The sequence below is a fragment of the Podarcis filfolensis genome, assembly GCF_964270895.1.
Source record: "Podarcis filfolensis genome assembly, chromosome: 4".
In the NCBI taxonomy this organism is placed as follows: Eukaryota; Metazoa; Chordata; class Lepidosauria; order Squamata; family Lacertidae; genus Podarcis; species Podarcis filfolensis.
In genome coordinates this window covers 102429899-102453108 of record NC_139607.1, presented here as the reverse complement: position 1 = coordinate 102453108, position 23210 = coordinate 102429899, and the positions used below count along the sequence as shown (strand labels likewise).

General features: G+C 45.7%; 2 protein-coding genes across 2 annotated transcripts in view; one reads left to right on the top strand and one right to left on the bottom strand.

Annotated features, from left to right (window-relative positions):
* The window catches only part of LOC310760833 (uncharacterized protein), a 199768-nt gene that overhangs the window by 51189 nt on the left and 125369 nt on the right, over positions 1-23210 (bottom strand). The window lies entirely within an intron of this gene.
* LOC310760864 (olfactory receptor 51G2-like) lies at positions 15690-22333 on the top strand. The gene is made up of 2 exons (XM_083610077.1): positions 15690-15875; positions 21293-22333. The coding sequence occupies exon 2, from the start codon at positions 21318-21320 to the stop codon at positions 22290-22292; it is 975 nt and encodes a 324-aa protein (XP_083466203.1). The 5' UTR covers positions 15690-15875; positions 21293-21317; the 3' UTR covers positions 22293-22333.

Below are 23210 nucleotides of genomic sequence, written 5' to 3'. Positions count from 1 at the left end.
AACGAAATGAGAACGGAAATGCAGACAACCTCCAGATTTCGCAACTTATCCACTCACTGTGGAGTGGGTGACCCAATGGTGTTCATAATCAGCATTATTAAGTTTTCATAGAACGCACCACACTTGGCGCTTTCTGCAGCTGGTGAAGTGAATAAAAGAGTGTGGAAAACTGCCTTCCACCAACTCAGGCCATAGGTTCTTTCGTCTCAGTTCTGTCTAGACCAGGGGTAGTCAACCTGGTGCCTCCTCCCCACTAGCGGGCATTTCAGGATTCCAGGTGGGCGGTAGGGGGTTCTACGCCCCATGTTACTGCAACACTGGTGGGTGGTAAGGAAATTTTACCATCGAGAAAAAAATGCATTAGTGGGCGGTAGGTATAAGAAGGTTGACTACCCCTGGTCTAGACTGACTGGCAGTGGCTCATCAAGGTGTCAGGCAGGAAGTCTCTCCCAGGCATGCATTGCAGGGGGTTGTGCTAGATGATCTTCAGGGTCCCTTCCAACTCTAAGATTCTATGATTCAGGTGGAACATGAGACCTGCTGCATGGATGGCAGGTGCTCCACTACGCAGCTGCAGCCGTTCCCCATAAAGTGCAGCCCACAAAAAGCTTCTGGCACAATAAATTTTGTTGGTATATAAGGTGCCACCAGACTCTTTTATTAGCATTGCGATGGCAACTGTTATAAGGAAAATACTGCTCCTTTTCCCTTCTGGGGTATCCAAGAGCCCATATAGAATCCTTAAGTTCTTAAGTCCCTATCAGAAGGAGAAAATAAGAGAATATTGAGAAGCAAGGCAGCTAGTGAACCTGATCTTTATTAACTGTTGCCTCCTGCGTGTGGCGAGTGGGGACCCTGTTGCAACAGTTAATAAACTCAGCTTACTGGTCTGGTCTGGACATCCTCCAAAAGGAAACCAATAAACATATATAATCCAGTGCTGTCCCAAGTATTAATTCCTTTCCAAAATAGGGACTGTGTTTTTTTAAAAAAAGACATTGTAAAATCAACAAAAAAGAGCAGCAGCTGAATTTTGTCTGTCTGTTTCTCTCTGTGTGAGGCTATTCTGAGAGTCTCGTGTCAAGAGACGTAAGTAAACCCGTTTCCGTTCAAAACCAGGAGCCAGTAATGGTGGGGCTTATACAGCCATGGAAGTGTAGAGGTGGAGAGGACCCCTGAGGGTCATTTAGTCCAGCCCCCTGCAATGCAGGAATCTCAGCTAAAGTATCCATGGCAGATGGCCACCCAACCTCTGCTTAAGACTCCACAACCTCCCAAGGGAGAGTGTTCCACCGTCAAATAGCTCTTACCCTCAGAAAACTCTTCCTAACGTTGAGTCAGAATCTCCTTCCTTGTAATTGTAATTTTGTGGGGTGTGTATACCTTGCTTTAGGTTTCCTTGGAAGGAAGGTCACTGAAACTGCAGCATTTTCTGTGATACTAAGTTTATTGAATACATATACTGTATACAAGGGATGCGGGTGGTGCTGTGGGTTAAACCACAGAGCCTAGGTCGCGGTTCGAATCCCCGCAACAGGGTGAGCTCCTGTTGCTCGGTCCCTGCTCCTGCCAACCTAGCAGTTCAAAAGCATGCCAGTGCAAGTAGATAAATAGGTACCACCCCGGCGGGAGGGTAAGCGGCATTTCTGTGTGCTGCTCTGGTTCGCCAGAAGCGGCTTAGTCATGCTGGCCACATGACCTGGAAGCTGTATGCTGGCTCCCTCGGCCAAGAAAACGAGTTGAGCGCCGCAACCCCAGAGTTGTCTATGACTGGACCTAATGGTCAGGGGTCCCTTTACCTTTACCTTATACTGTATACAAGGTGAGTATAATTTAGAGCATTCACCTTCCGGCAGATCCTGCTGCCCTATTAGGTTTTTGGCAGTGGGGTGGGGGTCCTCAAAGGCATTACTTTGATTCTCGCTGAGAACAAATCAGGCCTCTCTCTTTTCCCCAGGGCCATATCTCAAACTGACTGGCTATTGTCCTCCCTCTCACACATACACACCTTGTGGATTTCACCTCCAGCCACAGGAGAGATGGGACCCCTCAGCTCACTTTCCAGAAATACATCTCCAGCTTTTTAGGTTCTAGCGAAGTACCACGGCCCAAACTTACATAACAAAGCCGACCTGTTAAATTGCCTCTCCCAGTTTTGTAGGGTTTTGACACTGACCCCAGTAAGCTCCCGTTTGGACTAGCACTGCGCTGAACACAGAGATGCCTGGAAACTTCGGTCAGCTTACAAAATAACAGTACAGTGGTACCTCAGGTTACAGACGCTTCAGGTTACAGACGCTTCAGGTTACAGACTCCGCTAACCCAGAAATATTACCTCAGGTTAAGAACTTTGCTTCAGGATGAGAACAGAAATCGTGCTCCGGCGGTACAGCGGCAGCAGGAGGCCCCATTAGCTAAAGTGGTGCTTCAGGTTAAGAACAGTTTCAGGTTAAGAACGGACCTCCGGAACGAATTAAGTACTTAACCCGAGGTACAACTGTAATATGAAATAAAAGTCCACACCTTGATTTCCTGACTCTCTCCTGACTATTGACCAATCTATGCCACAGATCTAATAAGAAGCACAGAAGCTGGAAAACAAGAAGCAAACCATGAGATTCAAATCTATGGGTTAAGCAAAGACACTCCAAATTACCCCTCTTTTCCTTCAAAGCACATTATGTTGCATGCCCTCAAGCCAGGCTGTTTTCCTTCCGAGTTACATTTCTCCCCAGATGGAAACATGTCAGAGAAAGGATGTGGTCTGTTTATCCCACTGTGTTGGGTCTGTCCTCCACCCCCCCTTTCCAGAAAGCAATTTTTGTTCCCAGAGTCAAAAATAATTCTGCTGAATTCTCCCTCCCTCCTTCCACCCCATTTTACTTTCTCTCCCCCCTCCCTCTCCAGATCAGAGCATGCTGCTTCCTCCAGGGCAGGGCGAGTGGTGGGAAGATTGAGGGGACCAGGTGGGGCTGGGGAACTGGGGAACTGGCCATGCAATGGAAGAGCTTGGGGGGGGTTCCAACTTGGCGCAAAAGGAGAAGGGGGCTCTGGCCAGCAAAATGGCACATCTTTCATGCTTGCACATGTCCAGGAAGCTCCGGGGGGAGGGGGGAGTGTTCTTCCAGTTTGCATGACCCAGTTAATCCCCAGTAGTTTATTTAGATATTTATTTACAGATTTCTCAAATGTTGGCTCTAGGTGGGTGTCCTCACGTGATTTCCATGAAGGAATTGTCCTGGAAATGAATAATAATAATAATAATAAATTTTATTTATATCCCACCCTCCCCAGCCGAAGCTGGGCTCAGGGCGGCTAACAACAATAAAATAGTACAACATTCTAAAATCATTTCATTATAAAATTAATTCAACTCAAATTGATGTGTTTGTGCTGGTGTCAAGTGATGTGGCTCTCTGCTCTCTCTCCTCTGCCAGGGGCGACTCCTTTGGAGACACCAGCCTTAAGAAAAGGCCAGCACAATCCAGATTACACCTCACCCCCTCCCATTTCCTACATTTCTTAGGGGAGGAATGCTGAACTCAACCAGCAAGTCACACAAGAGACTCAGCTCTACAGCTGCAAATAGAATGTTTTAAGTGCAATATGAAGTCAGGAGTGCCTGGCATGCTCTGGTCCATGGGGTCACGAAGAGTCGGACACAACTAAACAACAACAAAGTGCAACATACAATGTGACACTAGATGGTGATGGTGAGCCTTATGGAAAATCCAATGTATTTTTTTAAATGCTTTTTTAAAAAAAAGCGTTTTCAGAACTTTTAAAAATATTTGTGTAGATTCCACCAGGGAAGGAGAATCCTGGAAAGAAACAAGAGGCAGGACTATTGAAATATCTGAAGGGCTGTCAGATGGAAGGTGGAGCAAGCCTGCTTTCTGCTGCTCCAGAGGAGAGGACACAGATTCAAATGGCCAGAAAGAAGATTTGGACTAAGCCTTAGGAAGAACTTTCTGAGAGCAAGAGCTGTTTGACAGTGGAATGAACTCTCTCAGAAGGTGGTAGACTCTCCTCCCTTGGAGGCTTTTCAACCAAGGTCAGGCTGCCAACTGTCAGGGATGCTTTAGTTGTGATTGCTGCATTGCAGGAGTTTGTCTAGATGGCCGCAGGAGTTCCCTTCCAATACTACTATTCTATGAGTCTATGAACCTCCCTGCTTTTTCCTAGGGCCAGCCAATGATGTGAATTGAAGCTCAGGGAATGTCACAGTAACAATACCTGGAGCTCTAAAAAGCGCAGGTTGCCGCCGTGTTGGTCCCTACAAAAAGGCCCTCTCCTCTTTTCTATCAGCCCACCCTCCCATCCAAAGTCCAGCTAAAATAGTGTGGTGGGTCGGTGGGAGTCAGTCTGGATGATGCCCTGAGTCCTCCCAGTTCTTGTGGTCCAGTAATCAGGGAGGAATCTAACAGAAGAAGAAGAAGAGTTTGGATTTGATATCCTGCCTTTCACTCCCTTTAAGGAATCCCAAAGCGGCTAACATTCTCCTTTCCCTTTCTCCCATACCACAAACACTCTGTGGGGTGAGTGGGGCTGAGAGACTTCAGAGAAGTGTGACTGGCCCAAGGTCACCAAGCAGCTGCATGTGGAGGAGTGGAGACGCGAACCCGGTTCCCCAGATTATGAGACTACTGCTCTTAACCACTACACCACACTGGCTCTCTGGTTCAGAGTTTGCCGAACTGGTCAGATGAGTTTCCTTGGAAGACAATGACCTTAGTTGGTCACTTCAGTGTCCTCACCAGCATCCCCAAAGAAAGAGCTAGCTTGCAAGAGCTACAAATAAGTGATGGTGTAGTTCTGGCTAATGAATGGACCTTTCCTCCTCGCCCTCACCTAGCTGCTAGGCAGGTGGACAAGAGCTGCAGGAATTGTGTGTGAAGAAGCTGGAAGCTGGAGACACAGAGACCTGCTTGCTCTGTGCTGGTGCCAAAGCTGTGACCAGTGGAGAAGCAAGACCTGTTGGGATGTTGATGCTGTGAGCCTCTCCATCTTAGGCTCAGGTTATATGTTGTTGTTGTTGTTTAGTTGTTTAGTCGTGTCTGACTCTTCATGACCCCCTGGAACAGAGCACGCCAGGCACTCCAGTCTTCCACTGCCTCCCGCGGTTTAGTCAAACTCATGCTGGTAGCTTCGAGAACAATATCCAACCATCTTGTCCTCTGTTGTCCCCTTCTCCTTGTGCCCTCCATCTTTCCCAACATCAGGGTCTTTTCCAGGGAGTCTTCTCTTCTCATGAGGTGGCCAAAGTATTGGAGCCTCAGCTTCATGATCTGTCCTTCTAGTGAGCACTCAGGGCTGATTTCCTTCAGAATGGATAGATTTGATCTTCTTGCAGTCCATGGGACTCTCAAGAGTCTCCTCCAGCACCATAATTCAAAAGCATCCATTCTTTGGCGATCAGCCTTCTTTATGGTCCAGCTCTCACTTCCATACATCACTACTGGCAAAACCATAGCTTTTACTATACGGACCTTTGTTAGCAAGATGATGTCTCTACTTTTTAAGATGATGTCTAGGTTTGTCATTGCTTTTCTCGCAAGGAGCAGGCGTCTTTTAATTTTGTGGCTGCTGTCACCATCTGCAGTGATCATGGAGCCCAAGAAAGTAAAATCTCTCACTGCCTCCATTTCTTCCCCTTCTATTTGCCAGGAGGTGATGGGACCAGTGGCCAAGAGATATATGCAAATAAAATCATAAATCCTAAAGAGACCACAGGCTCCGCTGGCCTTCATCCCAAGGAAACTGAAACCTGGAATGCCAGAATTATCTCACCGTTTGGAGATTGTGCGGGGTTGTAACAACAGGTTTCCTTCGAAGTGCCTCTGCAGATACGGGCAGCCTCGAGACCCCTTTCTTTTAACACAGGCAACCTTCTCCATTGATTCCAGCCAGCAGACCCTAATGATCTGACACTGGTCACTTACAAGCACGTTGGTTGTCCTTTTTAGAAAATAAAATAAACAGACTGTCAGCAATGTGTTCTAAACATCTTCAGGAAGTGTGTTTCATTGCCAAGTGGAGCTGCTTGCATTCTGCGCTGCCAAAAAAGAGAGATGAGAAATAGGGTTTGGGAGAGGAATTTTTCAAAGGGAAGCAGAATAGAATGTAAACTTCCTGACGTCCTGGCCAGGTAGAGTCAGTAAAGGCAAGCAAGCAGGGGCGCAGGAAGGGGGCGGGGGCAGGCCACCCCAGGTTCCATCATGAAGGGGGGTGACAAATTATCAATGAACAATTACTGCCCTACTAGGGCGGTTCATAGGGACGCGGGTGGCACTGTGGGTTAAACCACAGAGCCTAGGACTTGCTGATCAGAAGGCTGGCGGTTCGAATCCCCGCAACGGGGTGAGCTCCTGTTGCTCAGTCCCTGCTCCTGCCAACCTAGCAGTTCGAAAGCACGTCAAAGTGCAAGTAGATAAATAGGTACTGCTCCGGTGTTTCCTTGCGCTGCTCTGGTTCGCCAGAAGCAGCTTGGTCATGCTGGCCACATGACCCAGAAGCTGTCTACGGACAAACTCCAGCTCCCTCGGCCAATAAAGTGAGATGAGCGCCGCAACCCCTGAGTCGGCCACGACTGGACCTAATGGTCAGGGGTTCCTTTTTTTTTTGAAAATGCCTGCTCCAAAGGCCTTTTCTTACTACACTAGGGATTATATAGCTATATATGAAATTTCATGCATATCAGTTAATATCTTGACCCTCCTCCACAAAAATAGCTGTTTACTTGGCCATTTTCCTATGTTGTGAAGGCTGAAATTTCAATTCAGTGGAGCACTTACTTTTCCCAACCCTAATCCTGTGGAAAGCCATTTAATTAGACTTTAATTTGATTTTGACATGTTTTTAGGAGGTTATTTAATTATTGTTTAATTTTATGTCAATGTTATGTATCTGATGTTAACCGCCCTGAGCCCGACTTCGGCCGGTGAGGGCAGGATATAAATAAAAGTTATTATTATTATTATTATTATTATTATTATTATTATTATTATGAATTGTTATTCCTTTGTAAGAAAATATGAAATAAGGTAAAAACATTTTTGCAGGCAAAAAAAAAATAATCAATGTGTGTGGGGGGTGACAAGAAATTTTCCTCACCGGGTACCACCTGACCTCTCTACGCCTCTTCAAGCAAGGCAAGGTTGCACAGAAAAGGGATTTGGGGGAGAACACACATTGCAGTTCTCACTCACGGAGGACCCACAGAGCAGAAGCAAAAGTGAGAAATGAGCTTTCATTAGGAAAGGAACTGAAAAGGAAACTGCCAGTATCATAATGCCATTATGCAAATCTATGGGGCAACCACATACAGAACACTGTGTACTGTTCTGGTTGCCTCGCCTCTGAAAAGGTATTGTAGAGTTGGAAAAGGGCCCCAAATGATCAAGGGTCTGGAGCGAGTCTCTTGGGAAGGAAGGATGCAGCGTTTGGGACTTTTTAGCTTGAAATGACAGAAGTTTATAAAATTACACAAGGCATGGAGAAATTGCATGGAGGGGAGTTTTTCTCCCTCTCACATCACACTAGAATTCATGGACCTCCGGTGAAGCTGAATGTTGGGAGTTTCAGGGCACATAAAAGAAAGTCTTTCTTCATGGAAACTATGGGATGGCCACCAAGCTGGGTGGCTTTAAAAGAGTATTAGACAAATTCATGGCGAAGAGGGGGCACTGATGAATATTGTCACTGGAAACTACAGGAGGGGAGCATACCCTCCACCTGTCCTGGAAATGCTGGGTCATCCCCAAAACTGTCTCGCAACCACAGCTTCTCATGGTGCCATGGGAAGTCCCAGGTTAGAGTGGTCCAACATGTGGCCTTTGCTAAGTTCCAAAGGAGCATCCACAGTGGCCGTTGCTAAGGGCGGCAACACATTCGCCCTAACCCATCGTGCCAATCCACTGGGCTTCCCTTGCCACGTGTAACACAGGGGGGCCAGTGGTGGCAAGCTACCCCAACTCCCATTCACGTGTTTGTGTGCTTGCGAAGTAACATCCAAACAAAGCTCGTTGAACCAATGACAGGACAAATATACAGTTATCCCCACATCAGGATTGGCTAATCAATCTGAGCATTTGGTGAGGGCTATCCAATAGGCTGTCTCTGGAGGCGGGATTTATTCGCTCCCGCTGCTCCCTGACACCCGCCAGCATCAAGGTTGGGCAGCCTGGCCTGAGACGTGATTGGTGCCAGGGGTCTCAGCCTTCAGAATTGGCGACCGGTCACTGACGTCGCAGGGCAGGTTCTACGGGGGGGGAAGTGGAGGTTCTGCTTGGCTTGGTGCAGCCTGTCAGTCACAAGCTGGAGGCTGATGAGTTGGTGGCAGGTGGGAGGGAATGAGGAGAGGAGAGCTGAGGTGGAGAGGGCTGGGAGGTTGGGCAACCTTTTCTGTGCCCAGTGGGGCAGAGCCACAGTTAGGGGGTACGAAGGCGACAGGCTCAGCAGCTGTGGGCCCCATTTTGACCTTTTGACCATGGATCTGAGATTGATAGATTGATATAGTTAGAACTACAGTATATGAGCTAAAATCAGTACATCGCTGTCCTCTGGGGGCTGCATCATGGGTTGTGATGTGTCTACACCAGGCCATACTGTCCTCCCTCAGCTGTCCCTATTCTCTGGCCTGAGTCCCACTCCTGTGCTTATTTTTTTCCTGTGTTCTCATTTCCAGGATGCCTTGCCAAAAATGTTATTTGTGTGTTTGTTTGTTTTATTTGAAATATTTACTAGCCATCTTTTAGGGCAACCTCCTTCTCGGCAGCTTCTGTATGGTACTGAAATAATTTAAAAAACCAGCACTATAACCTCTTAGGAAATCATCAAATGATTCCAAAAAATGAAACCGTAAAACTACCCGTCAAATGTACCTAATCAAACCAACATAATACTGTCAAAAAGCAGCAAAATCTTTAAAATCCTCCCAGCGGTTCTCAACCTGTGGGTCCCCAGATGTTGTTGGACTACAACTCCCATCATCCCTGAGCTCTGGCCTTGCTAGCTAGGGCTGATGGGAGTTGTAGTTCAAAAACATCTGGGGACCCACAGGTTGAGAAAGGCTGCTTAGCCCATTAAAACCCTAGATATCTGGAGTTGTCACTATTGATGTTTTGTTTGTTTCTTAGGTTTACATGGAAACTTTTCTCGAGGGAGCTCAAGGTGGTGATCTTTACAATTCAGTGGGAATGTGAACTCTGAATTCCAGGTTCAACACTCTAATTGGCTCTCTTTTATGAATCATGATCCAGTCCCCTTCCCTGGGCTATAAAAGCTGATGGGAATATGCACCTTGTGCTCATCCATATAAATTAATGTGCATGAACAGCATAGGGTGCCCTTTTGCGCACAGCCTGTCATTACACACCCTGAAGCCACCGGCAGTTGTTCGAACTGCTGATAGCAGTTGTTGTTGTTGTTCTAGTATATCTGCAACCTGATAAAGAGAGCACAGCAGAGGTTATATTTTCTGAGACTCCTCCGGAAAAACAATCTCTCAAAGGACCTGTTGATGGCATTTCACCATCGTGCTGTTGAGAGTGTATTAACTTATGGTCTGCGTGTGTGGTTTGGGAGCTGCACGGTCAGGGGAAAAACAATGCTGTCCAGGGTTGTAAAGACTGCGGAGAGAATCATTGGGTGCACTCTTCCCACCTTAGATCAAATCTATGCTGCCAGGTGCCATAAGAAAGCTGCAGAGATAGCGCAGGATAGTGCGCACCCCAGAAATGATCTCTTTCAGCTTCTGCCTTCTGGAAGAAAGGTACAGGGTTATAAAGACTAGGACTAGCCGCCTGAGAAACAGTTTCTATCCAAAGGCGATTTTGGTTTTAAACGCAGTGTAAGGTAGTCTCTGTGGGAGTACGGTATATTGTATTTTAAAAATGGGGTATCAGAGTTTTTAGGGGGCTAACCAGGCTGGGATAGCTGGGATAGCAGGCTTGTTGGTTTTTGAATGTCTGATGTAGATTTTCAATTTCGTTGTTCTGTATGGGACAATGACAAAAAAGATTATCGCATTGTATCGTAAGGAGCACCGAATCCTTGTTCTCCCACAGGGCTGGTCATATCATTATTAGGCAGAGACAGCATCTTAAAAAGCAGAGACATCACCTTGCCAACAAAGGTCCGTATAGTTAAAGCCATGGTTTTCCCAGTAGTGATGTATGGAAGTGAGAGCTGGACCATAAAGAAGGCTGATCGCAGAAGAATTGATGCTTTTGAATTATGGTGCTGGAGGAGACTCTTGAGAGTCCCATGGACTGCAAGAAGATCAAACCTCTCCATTCTTAAGGAAATCAGCCCTGAGTGCTCACTGGAAGGACAGATCCTGAAGCTGAGGCTCCAATACTTTAGCCGCCTCATGAGAAGAGAAGACTCCCTGGAAAAGACCCTGATGTTGGGAAAGATGGAGGGCACAAGGAGAAGGGGACGACAGAGGACGAGATGGTGGGACAGTGTTCTCGAAGCTACAAACATGAGTTTGACCAAACTGCGGGAGGCAGTGGAAGGCAGGAGTGCCTGGTGTGCTCAGGTCCATGGGCTCACAAAGTCGGACACAACTAAATGACTAAACAACAACAACAACAAAGCGACCACCTCAGGCAGCAAATGATGGGGGTCGGGCGAGTGGCAATGAGCTTGGCAGGACAGGGCTGTCCTGTCCTGTACAGTGGGACCTTGGTTCTCAAACTTAATCCTTTCCGGAAGTCGGTTCCAGACCAAAGCGTTCCAAAACCAAGGTGCGCTTTCCCATAGAAAGTACAGTTGTACCTGGACAAAGCACAAAAACAGGTGATCTCCAAGGATGGGAGATTACCTAAGACATTCTTTGAAATGACTGACAATATAAACCTGATTGACATTTGGAGAACAAGGAACCCTCTAGAGAGAGAGGGAACCTTCTTCTCTGAAGCAAAAATGACATGGACAAGAATTGACCAAATATGGATAACTAGTGGGATGGCAGCAAAGGTCAAGAAAGTGGAAATCTGCCCAAAGACTTGCTCCGACCATAACGCTGTAAAGATGGAAATGAACATAACAACAGCTGGTTCCTTTAGATGGAGGATGAATGACTCCCTATTTAGAGATGAAGAGGTATATAAAAAGGCCCAGAAGGCAGTTAAGGACTACTTTGAGATAAATCTGAGAACAGAAGTGGAAAAAAGAGTGGTTTGGGACGCAAGTAAAGCTGTCATGAGAGGATTTTTAATACAACAGAATGCTGTAAAAAGGAAGAGACAGAATGAGAGAAAGGATAAGATTATGGAAAAGATAAAAGAAGGAGAAAAAAGATTGAGATCTAAACCAAAGTCTCATGAAATCCTGAGAGAAATCAAGTTTTACCAGAGACAATATATGGAATTGATGAATCAAGAAATAGAATGGAAAATAAAACAAATGAGACAAAAGACATTTGAATCGGCAGACAAATGTGGGAAACTTTTGGCATGGCAACTGAAGAAGAGACAAAAGCAGAATACGGTTACCAACTTAGAAGTTGAGGGAAGGAACATTTATAAACCAAACGAGATTAGAAACTGTTTTCAGAGCTATTTCAGGAGACTCTATGCACAAGGGCCGGTGAACGACAAAGAAATTGAAGAATTTCTTAAAAAACATGGATTACAAAAAATTTCGGAACAAAGTAAAGTGGTTTTGAATCAGAAGATAAATGATCAAGAAATTGAGGGAGCCATTCAAAATATGCAATTGGGAAAATCTCCAGGACCGGATGGACTGACCTCCAGATACTACAAAGCTTTGAAAGAATGGCTTATGCAACCGTTGAAGGAGGTCTGTAACGAAATTATGGAGGGGGAAAAGGCACCTGAATCGTGGAAAGAAGCTTATATTACGCTTATACCAAAGACAGAGACTGAGAAGAACCAGGTCAAGAACTACCGCCCTATATCATTACTCAATGTGGATTACAAAATTTTTGCAGACATTTTGGCAAAAAGACTGAAAAGAGTTTTGGTGGGGGAGATTCATAAAGACCAAGCGGGCTTTCTTCCAGGAAGACATTTGTCAGACAATGTGAGAAATATAATAGACATTATGGAGTTATTGGAAGTTAATATTAATACTAAGGCAGTATTAATATTTGTGGATGCGGAGAAAGCCTTTGACAATATTTCTTGGAGTTTTATGAAAAAGAATCTCCAAGGGATGGGGGTAGGCCAAGGTTTTGAAAATGGTATAAGTGCAATTTATTCTGAGCAAAAAGCAAAACTGATTGTAAATAATGTGGTTACTGAAGAATTTGCTATTGAAAAAGGGACACGACAGGGATGCCCAATATCCCCACTACTTTTTATATCTGTCCTGGAGGTTTTATTAAACATGATTAGAGAGGATCAGCTGGTTAAAGGGATTCAGGTCGGAGCTAAACAGTATAAACTGAGAGCATTTGCAGATGACTTAGTTTTAACTTTACAAGAGCCAGACACTAGTACGAAAAGAGTTTTAGAACTAATACAAGCATTTGGTCAAGTAGCAGGTTTTAAGTTGAACAAACAGAAAACGAAAGTACTGGACAAAAATTTAACAGCTGTTGAAAGGGAAAAGTTCCAGAGTGAAACTGGTTTAATGATAGCAAAGAAGGTGAAATACCTGGGGATTAACCTGACATCTAAGAATGTGAATCTATTCAAAGATAACTATGAGAAATGCTGGTCAGAAATTAAGAAAGACCTAGAAGTATGGTCAAATTTGAGACTTTCCTTGTTAGGCCGTATTGCTGTTATTAAGATGAATGTCTTGCCTAGAATGCTGTTCTTGTTTCAAACATTGCAGATTTTAGACAAAATGGATTGTTTCAAGAGGTGGCAAAAAGACATATCTAGATTTGTCTGGCAGGGCAAAAAGCCCAGAATAAAATTTAAGATATTAACTGATGCAAAAGAAAGAGGGGGGTTTGCCCTGCCGGACTTAAAGCTGTACTACGAATCAGCGGCGTTCTGCTGGCTGAAAAGCTGGCTGCTTCTTGAAAACACAGACATTTTGGATTTGGAAGGGTTTAACAACAGATTTGGCTGGCATGCATATATATGGTATGACAAGGTAAAAATTCATCAAGGTTTTAAGAACCACATTGTTAGGAAAGCATTGTACAAGGTTTGGACTCGATATAAAGATTTGTTGGAAAACAAAACCCCCAGGTGGCTGTCACCAATGGAAGCTAAGGAAGTGAAAAAACTTAATATGGAATCCAAATGGCCAAAGTACTGGGAAATTATAGAACAGGAGGAGGGAAAAGTGAAACTGCAGAGCTATGAGAAATTGAAGTCAAAAGTAAGAGATTGGCTTCATTACTATCAGATAAATGAAGTCTTCAAACAGGACAGGAAAATTGGCTTCCAGGTGGAGAGGTCAAAATTAGAAACAGAGCTATTGGAACCCAATACTAAGAATTTGTCAAGAATGTATAACTTGCTGTTGAAATGGAATACACAGGATGAAACGGTTAAATCGGCTATGATTAAATGGGCACAAGATGTTGGACATAACATTATGTTTGCTGACTGGGAGCAGTTGTGGACCACAGGTATGAAATTTACGGCATGTAATGCCCTAAAAGAGAACATTATGAAAATGATTTATAGGTGGTACATGACCCCAGTCAAGCTTGCAAAAATTTATCACACGCCCGATAATAAATGTTGGAAATGTAAGGAAACTGAAGGTACTTTCTATCACCTTTGGTGGACGTGCCCAAGGATCAAGGTATTCTGGGAAATGATTTATAATGAAATGAAAAAGGTGCTTAAATGCACGTTCGTGAAGAAACCAGAAGCCTTCCTCCTGGGCATGGTAGGCCAATTGGTGTCAAGGAAAGACAGGACGTTTTTTATGTACGCTACAACAGCAGCAAGAGTACTATTAGCAAAGTATTGGAAGACACAAGAACTACCCACACTGGAAGAATGGCAAACTAAGGTAATAGACTATATGGGACTGGCTGAGATGACCGGCAGAATCCGCGACCAAGGGAAAGAGACGGTGGAAGAAGATTGGAAGAAGTTTAAAATCTATCTTAAGAACTGTTGTAAAATTAATGAATGCTAAAATGTTTTGGGTAACGCAAAACAGAATTGCAGCGATTAGCAATTGGACATGAGAAATAAGACTTTAAGAAAGTGTTATATCGAAATTAGGGGATGCTGAAAGGATTGATAACAGGGATGCAGAAAGGGGAGGTATGGGGAAGTCGCCGAAAGAAGGCTTAAGAAAAAAAATGTTAAGAAAGTATACGTGTTTATATGTTTGTTTGTTTATGTATTGTCTTGTATTGTCTTTTAATATGTGTTTAAAAACCAATAAAAATTTTATTAAAAAAAAAAAAAGAAAGTACAGTTGTACCTCTGGATACGTAATCTTTGGGTTACGGCCGCTCAATCACGCTGCGCACATGCGCAGAAGTGTGCCTCTGTTTACGTAATTTTCGGGGTGTGAACGGACCCCTGGAACGAATTAAGTTTGTATCCGGAGGGTCCACTGTAATGCAAAATGGATTAATCCATTCCAGACTTTTAAAAACAACCCCTAAAATAGCAATTTAACATGGATTTTACTGTCTCTAATGAAACCCTTGATCCATAAAATGAAAGCAATAAACAATGCACTGCAGTCACACAAGCAATCAATCAGTAGCTGAACTGGGTTCCACACAGTCACAAAAACAAACAAAAAAAGAGCCGCAAAAACGCAAAATACAGTGGTACCTCGGGTTAAGTACTTAATTCATTCTGGAGGTCTGTTCTTACCCTGAAACTGTTCTTAACCTGAAGCACCACTTTAGCTAATGGGGCCTCCCGCTGCCGCCGCGCCGCTGCTGCGCAATTTCTGTTCTCATCCTGAAGCAAAGTTCTTAACCCGAGGTAATATTTCTGGATTAGCGGAGTCTGTAATCTGAAGCATATGTAACCTGAAGCATCTGTAACCCGAGGTACCACTGTAAATAGCAAAAAAGGACAGACCTCAGGGTGGCACTCAAATAGGAAGTGTAACACTCAAAACGAAGTACGTCCGGCTTCCGAAAAAAGTTCCCAGAAAAACCAGAACAGTGTTTGGGTTCTAAGTTGTTTGAGTACCAAGACATCTGAGAACCAAGGTACCAGTGTATTAATTCAATGCATTCTTAGTAGCTGTTTGCGACTCTTAGTAACTGTTTGCGACCCACAATGCAACATTGAACTTTGATCGGTGCAGATCTGTTCAGCTCTTAACAACCCGAGTAATTGGCTGCTTTATAACTTCGCAGTTGAAAATGACGGTAGTCTTTCATTTTGTTTTTTAAAGTGGCTTTTAATTGAATAACTTCAGGCTGTGGTGCCCTTGGCTGGGGGTGGGGGTGGGGTGGGGTGGCAGGGCCAGCTTCCCTTTAATCCCCCAGCGTCCTCTTGGTGTTTGTCCTCTGAGCCCATTCTCACCATAAAGTTGTTTGTCTTCCCAGAGCACGGCTGGCTCATCTGGTAATAAATCTGCGCTGTGGGCCGGAAGATTGGGGGGGGGCGTGCTGATGATGATGATAAACAGCTTGCCCAGAAGACCCAGAGAGGAAAAGCAGCCTTTGCCAAGACAGCAGCAGCAGCGGCAGCAGCGTCATCAGTGGGGAAAGATGTGATTTACTGCCCAGAGCATCCTCTATCCTCGTGGGCCTTTGCACTGAAGTGGAGGCGGCCCCTGATTGGTTGGGCAGCCGCAACAGCTGGGCTCTTTTTCAGGATGCCAAATAAAAGGCACCCCCCCCTCCAGCCTGGGAAAACAACCGTTCTGGATCGCAATTAGGATTCAATGCTTTTTCTAACGTGGGACGAGGCTCTGGCTATGGACTCTAACCCGACGGTCATGTAAGCTCAGTAAGTAGATAGGATAGCAAGCGCTATTCCTTCCTTGTATCATCTCCTCCCTTGCAGGTTTCTAAGCAGGGGTTGGGTGGGCTTCTGTAGGGGGCTCTTCAGCTGTGATTCCTGCCTTGCAGGGGGATTGCACTTGATGGCCCTTGTGGGTGTCCATTCCCAACTGGGGTCCCTTCTATGCACAAATCGGCTTTCAATGAAGAAGAAGAAGAGTTTGGATTCGATATCCCGCTTTGTCATTACCCTAAGGAGTCTCAAAGCGGCTAACAATCTCTTTTCGCTTCCTCCCCCACAACAAACACTCTGTGAGGTGAGTGGGGCTGAGACACTTCGGAGAAGTGTGACTGGCCCAAGGTCACCCAGCAGCTGCAGGTGGAGGAGCGGGGAAGCGAACCCAGTTCACCAGATTACGAGTCCACCGCTCGGGTGCTGATGAGAGTTGGAGGGCACCCAGTTGGCAAAGGCTGGAAGATGATCCGATTGCCTTAAGGGGTAATGTGCTTTGTGGGGGGGGTGCAGGAATGGAGCAGAGCAAGGTCCAAGTTGAGCCCATCAGTATCACTTGCAGTGTGGTAGAAGATGCTGAGCCCCACTGGACTTGACTGTGGGGCACAAAGTGTCTTGGGCTGGGGCAGTGCTAACTCCCCCCCCCCCCCGGGGAAATGCAGGAAAGCACCGGTCTGAGGACTGTTGCTTGGCAGCCCTCACCACTGACTTCCCCCTATTGTATGTGCTGTGGGTTCACTCTGACCCTCTGCTTCCTGCCCTTTAACCTCAGAGATCAGTCAAGGGACCTGGATGCTCAAGACCGAACTGCACACCAGATCTTTTGGGAGATCTGTGATCCAGATATTCTTTTTAATGGAAACAGAGGGGAGGGGGCTGCAAATTTAATGGTGCCAGCATAGCTGTGCTGGGGGGAATGGAAACGTAACCCCTTGCCCTCTCCCCAGGTATTTCTTACTCACAAGGAAAGAAATGCAGGAACTCCTCTTTTAAAGCCACCGAGGTTGGTGGCCATCACAGCCTCCTGTGGAAGGGAAATTCATAGTTTAACTCTGCAATTCAGGAAGAAGGACTTCCTCTTGATCCATGGTCTGGAAACCAAGCCTGATGAGGAGCGGTTGAAGGATCTTGGTATGTTTAGCCTGGGAAAGAGGAGACTGAGAGGAGATAGGAGAGCCATCTTTGAATATCTCAAAGGCTGTCCCATGGGAGAGGGAACAAGCTTGTTTTCTCCTGCTCTGGAGGGCAGGACTCGAACCCATGGCTTCAAGTTACAAGAAAGGAGATTCCGACTAAACATATGGAAAAACTTCTTGACAGTATGAGCTGTTCAACCGTGGAACGGGCTTCCTTGGAAGGCGGTGGGCTCTCCTTCCTTGGAGGTTTTGAAGCAGAGGTTGGATGGGCATCCGTCCTGGATGCTGTAGCTGAGATTCTTGCCTTGCAGGGGGTTGGACTAGATGATCCTTGAGGTCCCTTCCAACTCTAGGGTTCTATGATTCTCTCATTTGCCCCTTCTTTTTAACTTTTATCAGTTACTGCCCATAACTTTCAGTCCCCATTCCCAATTCTAAATCCCCTGACAGTGGTCATAAATGCTTTGTTTCAAAGGCAACTTACAACCCAGCACCGGTCCAGCCTGCCTCTCGTGTCTTGTTAGATGAATGGAAACAGAAACATGGGTGTGCTTTGCATTTAAAGTTAGCCATGCAAATGAGCAGCTCGTCTGCTGCCATAATTAGTGCCCAAAGGAAAGCCGGTGCGAGTTTGTTAAATGCAGGGTTCCCAGAGAAGGACGCCCAAAACGGTACAGGGGTCAGTTCCAGTGATTTATTAGAAGGAAGCCTGCAAAGTAAACAGCAAGCATTGGTTGCGACTGCCGCACCCAGGCAAGCATGTCATGCAGAGGCAGACATAGGGGAGTGAGACTAATTTGCCCGCACGGGGGGGCTGAGATGAGAGGGTTCTTCAGGGGGTGGGGTATAAATAATAAAATTATTAAAATGGTCTGGTGGTGAAGAATGGAAGGGGAGAGGCTTGGAAGTACTAAATTTTGGCATCACAGAGGGCGTCACTGAAATTTTAAAGCCCCCCAACCGCCACTGATGTTATACATTATAAAGATTAAAAAGAACAAAATGAATTGGACTCCTTGGCAGGTTTTGAATAAACATACACAAATTTATTTGTTAACATAATAGATGGATAGTTTAGAGATCTTTACTTTTTTACAATACGCAGAGAACAATATGTGTTGATAAATCAGAGAGAGGAGCGGAGGGAAGTCGTAGGGGAGGGAGAGGTTGTTGTGGGGGGTGGGAAATGGGGGGGGAAATATAATTGTTAAAATAATTTGTTATGTTAAAATAATCAATAAAAATTCTAAAAAATAAAATTAATAATAATGATAAAATGCATTATACAGCCGTATCTTGGATCCCGAACGCCTTGTGAGTCGAACGTTTAGGCTCCTGAATGCCACAAACCCAGAAGTGATTGTTCTGGTTTGCGAATGTTCTTTAGAACCCGAACGTCCCAAGCGACTGTGACGATTGGCTGTAGGAGCTTTCTGCAGCCAATCGGAAGCTGCGCCTTAGTTTCTGAACATCAAACGGACTTCCGGAATGGATTCCGTTCGACTTCTGCGGTATGACTGTACAGTGGTACCTCGGGTTAAGTACTTAATTCGTTCCGGAGGTCCGTTCTTAACCTGAAACTGTTCTTAACCTGAAGCACCACTTTAGCTAATAGGGCCTCCCGCTGCCGCTGCGCCACCGGAGCATGATTTCTGTTCTCATCCTGAAGCAAAGTTCTTAACCCAAGGTACTATTTCTGGGTCAGCGGAATCTGTAACCTGAAGCGTATGTAACCTGAAGCGTATGTAACCCGAGGTACCACTGTATACAGAAAGCGTCATATATCAGTTGGGCCAGAAACTTCTGTCAGTCCCAAGGCGAAAAAGCAAGCGTCCCATAGTCACAGATGCAAAGCATCAAAGCAAGCCAATTAGCACATATCAAAGTAGTAAATGCCGATTAGTGTTGTTTTGACTCCCACTTTGGAGTTCGCAAGCCTTTCGGAACATTTTCCCTGTTGAGTTTTTCCCATGTTGTCAAGCCCCATCTGCCCCTCACTTCCCTCCATGAGCAGAAGCTGCCTTCTTGAGTGCCAGGACCCACAAACGGTCTTGTCTGGTCCATCTTCCAGAGCCGTTCTTTGCAGGCAAGGGAGGCCCCTAACTCACAGAGGGTATGAGACCCATTCGGCTCCCCTCACCTGGTTTTGCCAGCCAGCCAAAGCCATTCCTGGGATTGTGGCCGCTGTCGCATGCTGACCTCTTCTAGGAACCCACAGGAACAGTTCCTCCCATATACATATCCAGAAAGCCAAACACGGTGATGGCTGCCCTTTTCTTGTGTTTGCAACCAGATTTCCAATTAACCTGTGTCAGAGAAAGCAATGTCAATAAATCTCTGGAGGCAGATGTCAATTTATGGAAAGTGGGGAGTGTGCGCCGCAAAACAGCAACTTCCTCTTCATATCCTGTCTCTTATCTTTCTGCCAGAGGCACCCATTACATAATCCGTACTAAAAGCTTATTATCACATGAATCCGGAACGAAGCAACTGCTGGCAACGTTCTGCACATACAGGAGGACTTCTTGGCCTGTTCACTGGGGCAAAGGGGGGCCATAGCTCAGTGGCAGAGGAACTGCCTTGCCTGCAGAAGTTCCCAGGTTCAATTTCTGGCGCCTCTAGGTAGGTCTGGGAGAGGCTCTAAAATCCTGCAGAGTCTTTGCAACCAGCCAGTGCTGGGTTAAATAGACCAGTGGTCTATTCAGTATAAGGCAGCTCCTTTGTCTCTGGGGTCCTTCCTATGTGGCCCATTGTTGTTGTTGTTGTTTAGTTGTTTAGTCGTGTCCGACTCTTCGTGACCCCCTGGACCAGAGCACGCCAGGCACTCCTGTCTTCCACTGCCTCCCGCAGTTTGGTCAAACTCATGCTGGTAGCTTCGAGAACACTGTCCCACCATCTCGTCCTCTGTCGTCCCCTTCTCCTTGTGCCCTCCATCTTTCCCAACATCAGGGTCTTTTCCAGGGAGTCTTCTCTTGAGGTGGCCAAAGTACTGGAGTCTCAGCTTCAGGATCTGTCCTTCCAGTGTGCACTCAGGGCTGATTTCCTTAAGAATGGAGAGGTTTGATCTTCTTGCAGTCCGTGGGACTCTCAAGAGTCTCCTCCAGCACCAGAATTCAAAAGCATCAATTCTTCGGCGATCAGCCTTCTTTATGGTCCAGCTCTCACTTCCATACATCACTACTGGGAAAACCATGGCTTTAACTATACGCACCTTTGTTGGCAAGGTGATGTCTCTGCTTTATGTGGCCCATTAGCCAGTGTTTGATTTGCTGCATTCCAGCCTTGCAAGGGGGTTGGACTAGATGACCCGTGGTGTTTCCCTTCCAACTCTACAATTCTATGTTTCTTCAGATTTTTTTTTTATTTTGCCAAAGTAATAATAAATAAATAAATAAGAATAAAAATGTGCACCCCCACCTCCGGGAGCCTTCCGTTGTAACTATCCAACTTCCCAAAACTTCAACACCTCTTGCGATGGTTTGACCCTTTTCCGTTTTAACTGTACAAATTCTACAAACACCCTCCATATCTCCTCAAAATCATTTCTTCCGCATATTCCCCATCTCACATTAATAGAACATGCTAATTTATCATGAATAGCTATATCCCACACCTCTTTGTACCATTCTTCCATTTTATAGTCACCTTGCCCCTTCCACTTCCTAGCTATAATAACTTGTGTCAATAAATCTGTGAGCAAGACCTTCATAGCCTGTGAACCTTCCACCCCATCATAATTTTTAAATGCTTTATTAATTTTTGCAAAAACAAAGTTGACAAAAGAATCCAAAATCAATACATATTACAAAAAGGAGGGGAAATAGATTCATACGTAACAGATTCCATTATGACTTCCGATCATCCCAACGTGTTTCCTGGGGTGCATTTTTGACTGCCCACTTTCCATTGTCTCTCACAGATTGTCTCAATTGTTTTGATTTTGTAAATTTTACACCCCATCGTAAAATGATAATAATGGTACCTCTGGACTTACGGTTAGCTTTAACCCAGTGATTTCTGTTATCTCCTTAAACACTCTTTGCCAAAAAAATAATAATTGTACATATATGCACCTCTACCACATGTGAACGTAAGTCCCGGTTTCCGGGCATCCCCTCCAGCATAACACCAAATATTCCTTGTTTATTTGATTTAATCTGACTGGCGTTAAATACCATGTCCAAACTAAATCCTAATAATTTTCTGTTAATTCTATGCTTCTACAATTCCTGGAGATCACACAGTAATACGGAGCTGGTTTCCTTTCAATTCCAGATCATGACACAGCGCCCAAGGCAGGATGGAACCTCCCGAGCCAGACGCTCCCAACGCCTCCTTCTACCAGCCTTCCGTGCTCCTCCTGATGGGCATCCCTGGAATGGGCAGGAGCCACCATAGACCCGTCTCCATCCCCTTCTGCTTGCTTTACCTTGTGGCCCTCTTGGGGAACTGCATCATCCTGTTCATCATTGGCAGAACGACCAGTCTCCATGAGCCCATGTATTACTTCCTCTCCATGTTGGCCCTCATGGACCTGGGCCTGGTCCTGTGCACCCTCCTGACCACGCTAGGCATCTTCTGGTTCGACGTCAGGGCGATTGGCTTTGATGCCTGCCTCACCCAGATGTATTTCATCCATGTCGTCTCCATGCTGGAATCCTCAGTGCTGCTGGCCATGGCCTTTGACCGCTTTGTGGCCATCTCACGCCCCCTGAGGTACAAAGCCATCTTGACCAAGCCAACCATTGTCAAGATAGGCCTGGCCATGTTGGTGAGGGCAGCCGTCTCCCTGCTCCCGATCCCTTTTCTGCTCAGGAGGCTGACATACTGCAGCGACAACAGCCTCTCCCACTCCTTTTGCTTGCATCCCGACATCATGAAGCTGGCCTGCAAAGACGTTGACATCAGCGTCAACGTTCTGTATGGCTTAATCATCATTCTTTCAACAGCTGGCATAGATTCGCTCCTCATTGTGCTGTCTTATTTCCTGATCATCAGGACTGTCATCAAGGTGGGTCCCAAGGGGAAGTGCCTGAAGGCTTTGAATACCTGTGTCTCTCACATCTGTGCGGTCCTCATTTTTTTCATCCCCATGATTGGCCTATCCATCATCCATCGATTTGGCAATGGTGTGGACCCGCTTGTAAAAGCCATGGTTGCCTACGTCTACCTGATCGTGCCCCCCGCTTTGAACCCTATCATTTACAGTATTAAATCCAAGCAGATCCGGAAAGCCATCTGGAAGCTGTTGCTTTGGAAGACGGTCCCTCTTTGAAATGGAGCGGAGAGGTCAAGCAGTAACTGTTTCAGTTCAGTTCAGCCGTTGTGAAACTAGCCATGTTCATAGAATCATAGAGTCATAGAGTTGGAAGAGACCACAAGGGCCATCGAGTCCAACCCCCTGCCAAGCAGGAAACACCATCAGAGCACTCCTGACATATGGTTGTCAAGCCTCTGCTTAAAGACCTCCAAAGAAGGAGACTCCACCACACTCCTTGGCAGCAAATTCCACTGTCGAACAGCTCTTACTGTCAGGAAGTTCTTCCTAATGTTTAGGTGGAATCTTCTTTCTTGTAGTTTGGATCCATTGCTCCATGTCCGCTTCTCTGGAGCAGCAGAAAACAACCTTTCTCCCTCCTCTATGTGACATCCTTTTATATATTTGAACATGGCTATCATATCACCCCTTAACCTCCTCTTCTCCAGGCTAAACATGCCCAGCTCCCTTAGCCGTTCCTCATAAGGCATCGTTTCCAGGCCTTTGACCATTTTGGTTGCCCTCCTCTGGACACGTTCCAGTTTGTCAGTGTCCTTCTTGAACTGTGGTGCCCAGAACTGGACACAGTACTCCAGGTGAGGTCTGACCAGAGCAGAATACAGTGGCACTATTACTTCCCTTGATTTAGATGCTATATTCCTATTGATGCAGCCCAGAATTGCATTGGCTTTTTTAGCTGCCGCGTCACACTGTTGGCTCATGTCAAGTTTGTGGTCAACCAAGACTCCTAGATCCTTTTCACATGTACTGCTCTCAAGCCAGGTGTCACCCATCTTGTATTTGTGCCTCTCATTTTTTTTGCCCAAGTGCAATACTTTACATTTCTCCCTGTTGAAATTCATCTTGTTTGTTTTGGCCCAGTTCTCTAATCTGTCAAGGTCGTTTTGAAGTGTGACCCTGTCCTCTGGGGTGTTA

What these genes read in the sequence shown, in the direction of transcription:
- LOC310760864 (XM_083610077.1), top strand. Translation starts at nt 21,318, where the DNA reads ATGGAACCTCCCGAGCCAGACGCTCCCAACGCCTCCTTCTACCAGCCT.